Source organism: Prunus mume, linkage group LG1 (genome assembly GCF_029339155.1).
Source record: "Prunus mume cultivar Tortuosa linkage group LG1, ASM2933915v1, whole genome shotgun sequence".
Taxonomy (NCBI): domain Eukaryota; kingdom Viridiplantae; phylum Streptophyta; class Magnoliopsida; order Rosales; family Rosaceae; genus Prunus; species Prunus mume.
The window spans coordinates 30,616,102-30,627,561 of record NC_142698.1 but is presented as its reverse complement, the minus strand read 5'-3'; the positions used below and the strand labels follow the sequence as shown (position 1 = coordinate 30,627,561).

At 34.5% G+C, this 11,460-nt stretch overlaps 1 protein-coding gene across 1 annotated transcript; it reads left to right on the top strand.

Moving 5' to 3' along the window:
- The first annotated feature begins 7,520 nt into the window (after positions 1-7,520).
- Positions 7,521-10,632, top strand: WIP3 (WIP domain protein 3). The gene is made up of 2 exons (XM_008230755.3): positions 7,521-8,156; positions 9,593-10,632. Exons 1-2 carry the CDS (start codon positions 7,653-7,655, stop codon positions 10,019-10,021), a joined length of 933 nt encoding a protein of 310 aa, XP_008228977.1. The 5' UTR covers positions 7,521-7,652; the 3' UTR covers positions 10,022-10,632.
- Positions 10,633-11,460: the final 828 nt, after the last annotated feature.

Sequence of the window (11,460 nt, the reverse complement as noted above, 5' to 3'; positions counted from 1 at the left end):
AATGAGAGAGAAAACCTCAAACCCAAAAATTAAAAAAAATAAAAAAATAAAAAACTAAGCCCACGAAATGCAACAGGCCTTGTTTAAAGCCCATGGTCTTTGTCTGTCCAGTTTCCTCTTTCTTTCTTTTTCTTTTTTTGGTGCATAGTCCAAAATAACGTCGTTTTAGCCAGGATTTTTTATTTTATTTTTTATTTTAAAGTCTTCCTATCCAGCCTGCGCGCAAGGCAGCAATGCGCAGCGCAACAAACATTGTTGGGGCAAATGGTTGAAAGCCTGGAGTGCACCACTACTGGTTTGGGCAGAGGGGAAATCTGAAGCACGATGACTAGTTTTTCAGCGAGAAGAGGTGCATGCACCTTCTGCCCCTTAATAAGTTCGCCACTATGTGTGACGACCCACAATCACACGTGCTCCAACTCACCCAATATGTGTTGTCAATATGTTAGACTTGAAAATTCGCCACACGTGCATAACTTGTGACAATATAAAATTAAAATGTCGCATATTGAAAAGTTACAAAACATTGCAATGGCTTATAAGACCATTTCCACTGGTGTGGCTTGCCATGGCCAAAGGCCCCTAGGCCATGAAAACCCACTACAGCAATGCATAATAGCCCCGGAAAGACAAGGGCATGCCAAAAGGCAAGATAAGCCCCTAGCCCGTGACCATTTTTGAACGATATAGGATCGCTGGATTTTAGCAGAATAGCTTTATGAAATCTAATGAACAATAAGTAAAACCAAACCAGTGTAGATGGATGTATGTTGTGAATGCCATTGGTTTGCAAATTTGTAAAACAACTTTTAGCATCACAAAATACTTTATCTAGTACAATGCCCCTTCCCATCATGGTCCCCAAAATTTTTGCCCATACAGCGGGCTTAGGCCCAATAAAGTTATTTTATGTGCAAATTTGAAGATATATATATATTTTTTTTTGGTCATAATATTTTCATCCTAGCTAGCAACCTTGGTGACGCAATCTTATATCTCTTGCTCAAGCACTCTTTGTTGCCAACTTTGTGACCTAGTGGTGACTTGGAGGTGCGACGCTCTTTGTTGTATTTGGTGTTTTGCAGTGGAATGAAATTTCATGATTCATATAAGCAATAAAAAAAAAAAGGGAGTTTCACTAAAACACCCAAAATGGAGGTTGAAATTATAAAAAAACTCAACACCCAAAACACTTTATAAACACACCCAAAACCCATCATTACACACACTCAAAACCTATTTATAAACACACCCAAAAAGTTGACTTTGAGGTTGATTTTGGGTGTGTTTCTATATTTAAATAGTGCTTGAGTTTTTTTATAAATACATGTTTAGAATTGGGTTTATTTATAAATTTGTATAAAAAAAACTATAATAACGTTCATCTTGTTTTTTTTTTTTGGGTCAAAATAATGTTCATTTTTTTAAACATAAAAAATAACTATAAATGAGGTTATTTTTTTTGTATGAACTAGCAATGGGTGGATGCAGAGTTCCATGATTTTACATGCTAGGATGTATGGTTTATTTATTTTTTTTATATAATTTTTTTTTTTTTGGAGAGGTTTGGTGGTAAAAATGGGAGCATTTTTGCTCACCAGATTAATCAAAGATGTATGCTCACCACCACCGTTAAAAAATTGAAAAGGGCCCACATCACATCATACTCCCCATTTTTCCTCCTTTCCATCTTCCTTTTATTTTATTTTTATTTTCTTTCTTTCTTTCCTCCTCCCCTCCCCCGACCTTTCTCGCCGTATACCCTATAAAAGTCCAAACCTATGCTCCACACATGATATGCGAAGAAAGGTTTACTTAAAGTCATAGCCATTCGCCATGCTTAGCTAATCCAATGATGTAAATGCCAGAAAAATTAAAACTAGAAAGAGCGTGTTGATTTGCTCAAGTCAATACTTGAGAACCAACCTGGTCTTGTTAGTTGGCATCAAATCCCATTTCTTTTTCTTAGTTAGAAACAATTTTTTCCTCACTCGGTAGTTACATTTAATCGTTGAGGCCATGATGAAGATTTAGAATTTAACAAAACATTAGGTTTCAATTTGAAAGAAGGAATAGCATAGGGCCTAGACATAAGCCACACTTCAATTATTTTCCAATGGAAAATCCTCCTCACTTTGAAATTGCAGACCCTGTTTGGTATTCTCCCATTGAGATCTAAACGTCTCAAAACTGCCATATGTGATTAGAAGGAGAGAGAAGACTTGGGTCAAGGTCCACCCAGCAGCCAATGTTTCTGCCTAATGGAATATCAACAAGCTTGAACAGCCTTGGGTTTTACTTTTACTCGAGTGGATGTTTAATAAGAGGAATTTAAATTGACTGGAACGATCGGAAAGACTTGGTCGAAATCAATGAAAATAAAACTAGAAAATTACATTTTTTTGTATTTTTTTGCAATGGGACTTAAACTTCATATCTAGTCATGAATAGAGAAGGATCACTGCACAATCTGTAGCCATGATCACGGCCTCCTCTAACCAAATGAGAAAACCCCACTTTTCAGATTAGTTCAAATGGTAAGGAAGAGCATGAAAAAATGTTAGGCTTTATTAGAAAATATGCAAGGTTCGATCTCTTCCAGTATAACGCGATAACAAAAACAAAAACAAAAACAAAAACACACATCTTTTGCAAAACTAAACGTGCAAAAAGTATGTGCTGCCTAGGAATAATTACAAAAGAGAAATATGTATTAATTTTAAGGTATAGAAAAGAACCTATATAAAACCAGTGCGCCACTCATTTCATAGTTACTTGATTAGAGGTTAGATTACGTGGTGCTCGAATTACACAGTTTCATTAGATGTTAGACTTTTAAAATTTTAACTACATAATATGTATGAAAGTGGAATCAAACCTAAATCAAAAGGACAAAGGTGTAATTTAGTTTTAAAAATAATCTAAGTTCTAAGCTTGATAAAAAAAAAAAAAAAGAATCTTAACTAACTAAAGACGAAATGTAATACAAAAAAAACTATGAAATGATCCCAATCACTTTTCTTGAGTATCCCTCAAAGTCTAAGTCAATAAATCCGAACAAACATATACACCTTTTTCCTGTTTTTCTATGCTAACGCGTTCTTGCTATCATTTCATCATGATGCAATTTGCAACATGGAGCCCAATTGAGTAGCATATAATATGTCAGACTAATTTCTTTACCTCGAAAATTTCTTCTGAAATAAAAGATAATTAAATTTCATTAATCTTCCATAGCTAAGGTAAGTTTTGTTGTTGTTTTTGTTGTTGAGATATTTAGTCATATATTCATTCTTAGCATTAATAATATAGATAAACCCTACTCTATTTAATTTTTATAAACAAAACAAAAAAAAAAACCCAAAAAATGACAAGTGATCCTATTGAATTTCATTTTAATTATTAAATTACTTTGATGCCCTATTGAGTGTTTTGGGCTTTTTTATGAGGTTTTGAGGTTTAGTTTGTTTTAAGAAATCAATGACAGTTTTGTAATTTAAAAGAAGTTAAAAGCTTTTTTGTCATGTTGCAAATGGGCTTTAAGTGTGTTTCTAAAGTCCATTTTATATAGGGTTTTTTTAATAATTTGGACTCCTATATTAGGTATAATAGTGAATCTCTCTTTTTTTTAGGTGAAAAAGTTACATGCAATAAAGTCGTAATTTGCTACAGATGTCCTCCAGAGAGTGTACCTAACTCCAATTTACATGCTCTTTTTTTCTTATTAAATAATGAAAAGTGGGAAAGTATTGTCACGGGAAGTTGTTTTTGCAATTTGGCTGCGAAAAAGTTGTCCCATGAACACTATAAATTACCTTCTTTACAAGAAATTATTCTTATAAATACATAAGAATTTTTTTTTTTTGTTGTTGGAAAAATACATGAGGATTAGAATAAGCAAAAAGTGACAAATATGTATAAAGACGTTAATGACAAGGGCCAATACAAATAACTTCATAAAGTTAATATAAATACAGAAACAGAGTAACTACAAAAAATTAATCCAAATACATTGAGCGAGATGTTAGGGTTTTGTACGGTTTTGTCTTTTTCGTCTTTTCCAAATAACCCTAAACCACAATTTGCACTTTGTTGTACGAAATTCTTAGTTCAAATTTCACAGAGGATAATTACTAAGTTGAAAAAATATCCTCAACACAAGACTCACAGTATCGTAGATGTTGATTTGTTCTTTTTATGTTATTTCTAGTCTTTGTATAGTTCCCAAAAGTGACTCAGAGACAAAGATATGTAGGGACTAAGTGCCAAACCTCACTGTAGTTTTCTCCCCTTACGAATTTGCTACTTTAACTATTCAGAATAATTTTTGCTCATATGTGGCCCTTATAAAACAATGCTACATCAACACAATATTCCTTTATAAGTAAACTTATTCCAAGATTTTGCATGCCATTCAGTTTCATAAGAAATTTAATGTTTGGGAGTGCTTATGAAAAGGCTAAAAGCACTTTCTGACAATTAAAATCACTTATGACGGCGTTTAATAAAAAAGTTTAGAAGCGCTTCTGGATCATAGAAGAACTTTAGCACCTGCTATGTGCTTCTTCAGAAAGCACTCTCAAGTGCTTTTTCAGGAAGCGATTGAATTTTTTATGAAAATTCAAGATTTTTATAATGAAAGCACTTTTGTTAAAAGCACTTAAGTACTCCAAACGAGTCTCATTCACCTGCTAAATGTACTCTATTTGTAACAACTCAAGCAAGAAAACTTATGCAAAATTACAAGACTAAAATGTCACACTCACATAAAGCATATATGTCTATAAAAAGTTTGACAACTTTGTATTTATGGGGAAAAATAAAAACTGAAACAGTTTAAAAGGATGTGGTTGTAACTTACAGAGAATCAAACTTGTGCAGAGAATATACAAGAGAAAGGGTTTTTTTTTAAAGAAAAAAGAAGATTAGAGTTAACTTTGCATATTTATCTCCTGAAAATCCGGTTGGGAATATCTTGTTGTCGGCAAGCTTTAACTTTCTGAAATTAAGTAAACTCACAGTTAGCTAAAAAAGAGAGTGCACTAATTTTGGTGGTGTCCTGCGCTGTGCCTCCATTATTTGGGGAGATAGCGTATTCAATATAGTTACTTTTTCCAAGTGATTTTGCTGAAACATAAATAGAGTTCAACGCCCTCTTAAGTAGATTCCAAACGCGTAGTTTTCAATTGGTCAGGATATGTTTTGGTAGTTTTCAACTGGTCAGGATATGTTTTGGTTGGAGGAGCTCCCTAATTTCTTTTAAGATCTTCTTTTCCAAAATTTTATTCGTTCTTAGGTCCCATTTGGGATTGTGTTTTTTTTTTTTGGGGGGGGGGTCAATAACATGTTTCACTTTAAAGTTAAACAATTTAAGGTGTTTGGTAAAAATAAAATATCCCGATTATTTTAAAATTTTATTCGTTCTTAGGTCCCATTTGGGATTGTGTTTTTTTCAATAACATGTTTCACTTTAAAGTTAAACAATTTAAGGTGTTTGGTAAAAATAAAATATCCCGATTATTTTAAAAGCAATGACCTTTTGACAACAACTTTTAAAAGTAGGTTCTGAGTTGTTTTTCAAAACTTCTTTCAAAAGAAGTAGAGATGAGCCTTTAATGAATTTTTTAATTCCTAAAATACCATCATTAATTTTTAAAAATGACACCACCTCCACCACTACTACCACTGCCATTGCCACCACTACCACATCCTCCTCTGCACCACATCCACCAGCAACACCATCTACAACTTCATCACCATTACCACCACCTCTTTCACCACCACCTTCACCTCCATCTCTTTCACCACCACATGATTAGCACATATTACTTTCAACATCATGTCTATTTTAGTCATTATTCACAGTTACAACAATTTTATATTAACATTTACCAAACGGTTTTGACACTGCTTTTTCTACTAACAGCATTTTCAAAATATTGTTTACCAGACATGGATAATCTGCTTTACTTTACAACTAACTATTTTCAAAGCATAGCAAAAGTGACTTTTTTTGAAAAGTACAACAATCCCAAATTGGCTCTTAGACCAGTTCGATATTGCTTTTTTGGCCAAAGATTGACTTAACAAGAAGCATAGAATAGCCTTTAATGAATTTTTTCAATTCCCATAATACCATCAAATTATTTTTTTTAAATGACATCGTCCGCCACCAACACCACCACTGCCTCACCTCTTCCTCCACCTCCACCGTCACACCTCTTCCTCTCAACAGTACCTAACGACTGACCGATTCCTCTGTTCTGGATCGTTTTCTTGCTTCCAGTACTTCAAACTAAATGACGAGCCAAACACTTTACATATAATTAAATCTCATAATTCCATATTGCAATTTGAATTTGTTATTTGTTCCTGTATTTGCAGCGGATATGAATACATTGCATTTGAGGTTGGCTAAGCACAAGAGAGGTGACTTACCAGTATAATTTATGACACTAGTACCGTAGAATTTTTATCTTCTTAACCAGCTTTGTGTATTCGAAGAATTAGAAAGAATCAAACAAAACTTGATGAGGTTGAGAAGATAAAAGATTGATGAGGTGGCTCCGCTCTTGGAGGTGTCAATCATACTTCAGCTAAAAGATTGATGAGGTGGCACAACAGGTTGGTAATCCGATGATCCGAACCAAATTAAATTTGTGATGTCCTTACATATATATTTGTTTGATGGTGAATTTCTCCGATATTTTTGTTGACAATTACGAATGATAAAATACTTAGTATTAAATTGATTACATCATAGTAGAAGAAAAAGTAAGCAAATTCATCCGCAGCTAATCTTGAAATTTAACTTGTAATTTCAGTAACCGGCAGCAGATATAACACGTTAAAGTTGGGATGTATATAATGTAAGTTAATCGACATTATGCATTTTTTTAATTTTATTAATTAATCCACAAGTGTTTCAGGTTCAATGTCAGTTTTGCTTCTCTTAATGTCAGTTTTGCTTCTTTTAAAATATTTTCGTTTTGCAAAGGACCTACTAGTATAGTGATTTGGAGTATTTACTCATTTGGAAAAGGTCCTGAGTTCGAGTCCTAATATCCATATAGTGTGGGTAAGTTTAGTATATTATCGCTTCTCTCAATAGAAAAGATCTAAAAACAAAAAAGTATATATATATATATATATATATATATATATATATTCGTCTTCTTTTAGGTATGGACCAAATGCTGCCACCTTTTTCCTTCCGCTATTTGAGGCCATCTGCAAAATGTCAATGTAGTATGAGAAATGTGTGCACATAGGTCAAGTTCCATGATATGATAATTAAACCGAAAAAACCAGGAAAAAAAGAAAATGCATGTACATAGCTAACAAATACAGATATTCAGACTCTTCTAGGATTCTCTTCCTTTAGGTGAGTCTCTATTTTGCACGTCATTATCTGTACCCCCACCATTACCATTCTTTCTCTTTCCCTCTCTCTCTCTTCCCTAAACCAAACAAAGGCCAAAGGTAGAAAAGAAAGAAAGGAGAAAGAAAAAGTTCGAAAAAAGACAAACCAAACCACATTTCATAAATCAACCCTATAAGTGAAGCTTTCCCACAAAAGGTCTGGTTAAATCCTCTGAGGAGAGAATTCATCAAGGACCTCTCTCTCTCTCTCTCTCTCTCTCTCTCTAGAGATGGGTTTATGGAACCATCATGTGGAAGGCCAAAATTTGTGCTTTCAAGCACCTCCTTTCATTGAATGGCTGAAGCCACCTTCCTCTTTTTCTTCATCATCATCCCCTTCTTTATGCTTATCTGAGAATAGCACTACTATGCAATGCTTGCCTCTTTTAAGCCAGTTTACGGACACCAAGCCGGTGAAAATAGAAGATGTTGGGGTGCAGAAAGAGGGTTTTGGAGTCAAAGAAGAGAAAATGGGGCAAGTTACAGTGGCCTTGCGCATTGGACTGCCTAATAGTACTAGTGAAGCTGATCAATCAGACACTCCTCATGAGAATAAGAAGGTTTTGGATCTCAAGGAAGAAGAAGGAGTAGCCATGAGGAAGAGCTTTCATGGGTGCTCTTTTAATGCAGAGAGTAGGTTTTGGATACCAACACCTGCTCAGATTCTTGTTGGGCCGATGCAGTTTGCTTGCTCCATTTGCAGCAAGACCTTCAATAGGTACAATAACATGCAGGTTAGTTGATATTAATTATTCTTACCCATCATATATCTTTTGAACAAATTTTTGTGGGGGTTTTTAATTTCAGAACCTTAAACACTAATTTTCACCAACAACTTAAACTACAACCTAATTGGGGGAAAAAAAAATTCAAAGCAGAAAAGGGAAGTAATATGAAAAGGGATAGACTTTGTAGTGAAGTTTTTTAGAATCGTAACTTGTATAGTGGTGGAAGTAATTGAATTGTTGAATTGCTACTTACACAAATGGGTTGATAAGTTACAATTATATATATGCATCTTTTACTTTTTCTTTGCTTAATCACGTAGTTCGACCTTTTCAAAAAGAGACCGGATTTTGAGGAAATTATCCATTAAAGTTTTCACTGGGGGGGAAAAGGAACATGCACACATGCACACTATGCATGCCAATGAGAGATCCCATGTAGTGCTATACAAAAAACACTATTGTTATTGGCGGCTTAGGTTTATAGTACCTACCATCCAAATGCTAATTTCTCTGCTGAGAAATATATAAACAAATAAACCGAGAAAGTTCAAAAGCCTTTTGTCCTTGTTCATCTTGGCATGAAATGCGTGTTTGGAGTTTATTATTGTCGACCCATATATGTCAAAAGGAGGAAGAGCTGCTAATAATTAGACAACAAGAGGAGGAAGAGCGCGGATGATTCACTTCCAAGGCTGGTCTTTCTTTGTCATTTGGCAATTTATTTTACATGACACAGGGATAACATTGTTTTGCTCCCCCAACTAATCATATTTCACTATGTGAAAAAGTTATCATTCGTGGTTTGGGGAGAGCAGAATAGTATTATCCCCGTGATTTACAAGTTTTTCTCCAAATGGAGACAATCTCTGCATATCCTATTACCTCCATATTTCAATTTCTTTTGGATCTTGTCCCTCCATCTCCTTTCCCATTTTGTCTTGAAAGGCGTGGCTTCAAGAAGCTGGGGGCCGGTTGGGGAAAACTGGTTGGACTTGTAGAAGTAAACATGACATCAAGGGCATGAATGAGCAGTGAAAACAAATTGTTTCACACCTTGTACCAATTTCAGTAGTGCATTATTCATATTTGATCGATATTTTGACTAGATATGGACAATGCACGCCCTCACTTAAATTGATACCATGTACTAGCCAATCACTGACTAAGTTCATTATCTTTTTCGTTGATAGTTCTCTGAAATTTGTTCGCAACATAGAAAAAGAAGTTCTACATAGAAGGGTGAACACTAGTGGTAAATCTCATCCAATAAAATAAATTACCATTAATTGAGCTTATTCTAACTCCATTTTGATTTTACATTTGACCACATATATGTTCATGTTGCATATTCAATATTTTCTATGCGAGTTTGAGGTCAACTAATGAATTTAAGAGCAGCTTTTTTTCTCAACTAAAAGATATATATTGAATTGGGTTTGCAGATGCATATGTGGGGCCACGGATCTGAATTTAGAAAAGGGCCAGATTCTCTCAAAGGAACACAACCAGCCGCAATGCTGAGGCTACCATGCTATTGCTGTGCTCAAGGCTGCAAGAACAACATCAATCACCCAAGAGCCAAGCCACTGAAAGACTTCAGAACTCTCCAAACTCACTACAAGAGAAAGCATGGAGCAAAGCCATTCATGTGTAGAAAATGTGCCAAAACATTTGCAGTTAAGGGAGATTGGAGAACCCATGAGAAGAACTGTGGGAAGCTATGGTATTGCACCTGTGGATCTGATTTCAAGCACAAAAGGTCACTCAAGGACCACATTAGATCCTTCGGAAAAGGACACTCTCCACACCCTTCTCTTGATGGTTTTCATGAGGATGAGAAGGAATGCATAACTGGTTCTGAAGACGACTGAGTTTTTATCAAAACTAGCCAAAAAGTAACTTGTACCCTCTTCTAAAAGATAGCACTTTTATAAAAACTTTCCAAGAACAGCCAAAAACTGCGCTTAGGTTCGGTGCCTAGGCCTATTATTTGGTTATTTTTGAAAGTTTTTATAAAATTTCTATCATTAGAAAGAAGGGTAAACTTTTGCTAGTTTTGATAAAAACTCAAGATGACAAGGACATTATGAGGCTTAATTTCCTTCCTTCAGGTTTAATATTCGAAATTATCTAAGTATAGAGGATAAAGTAATTAGTGGGCTTTAATATATCTCCAAGCTTGTGCTCAGTAACAAAAAATTCTCAGCAGCTTGCACACCATGCACATAGGGAGCGGTTTGCTACGGAGCATTTGCTGCTGGAGAGGAAGTAAAATTTATTATTAACTCTAGACTGTTTAATTATGTCAATAAGTTGATGATTGCCTGAAGTGATGAAGCATATGAATTTTCTTCTCCTATCAACACAATCTTTTTTGTAGCATCCCCCATTGGAGAAAATTTGTCAGCTTCATTGCCAACTGGTAATCTTTTACATGATTGTTGTATTATATTAAATGGAAATGTTGGGATAATCATCTCTATATGCTCTCTCTCTCTCTCTCTCTCTCTCTCTCTCTCTCTCTGGCCTGCTTATAGTTTAATATCTAATCAACTTTTCATGCTAGAGGGAATGAAATCTTTGACTTTTGCTCTTATGTATGCAATGATGTTAGTATACCTACTTATGACTAAAATAAGGGTGCAAAAGGGTAGTGGAATGTGGAAACATGTCATTAAAAAAGAAGTAGAAAAAAAAAAATTCATATGATAGATTGCTTTTCAACCAATTCGATGATAATTCTTTTTGTAGCTGGCTCAATACATTGCTAGGAAAAAGTAAAATGGAAAAATGTTTTGTTTCATGCTGATCTTACCTAATACATAAGAAGTATATGAATGACTATCCACTTAATTATGTTAGCCTATACAGTTCAACTTACCACAATTACCAATTAGTTCTTAATTTTACGATACCTCTTTTTTCAATAATGTTAGAAGTGATCTCGTTCGAATACCCTTCTCCGCTAATAAATAATTATATATATAAAAAACTTACAATAACAATCGTTTAATTATTTAGTTATGTCCGAATTTTCAATGGCTAGGTGAGTCCAATTTGGGGGCTTACCAAATCACCCATCGAGGTTATAACATCAACTAGAGAATGATTGGGTATTGATTAATTGAGATGGATAGAAAAGTTTTAATCCTACCTTGAGGATTTTGATCCCCTGCATATAAAATGCAATTGAACTCTAACAAATGGAGTGCTTTTATGTATGAAAAAGAGATTTGGGCAACGACTTTTTATAAAATAAAAGAGAGGTGGAGAGAGAAAGGCGCCATAAGACGTTGAAATTTGGTTTCTT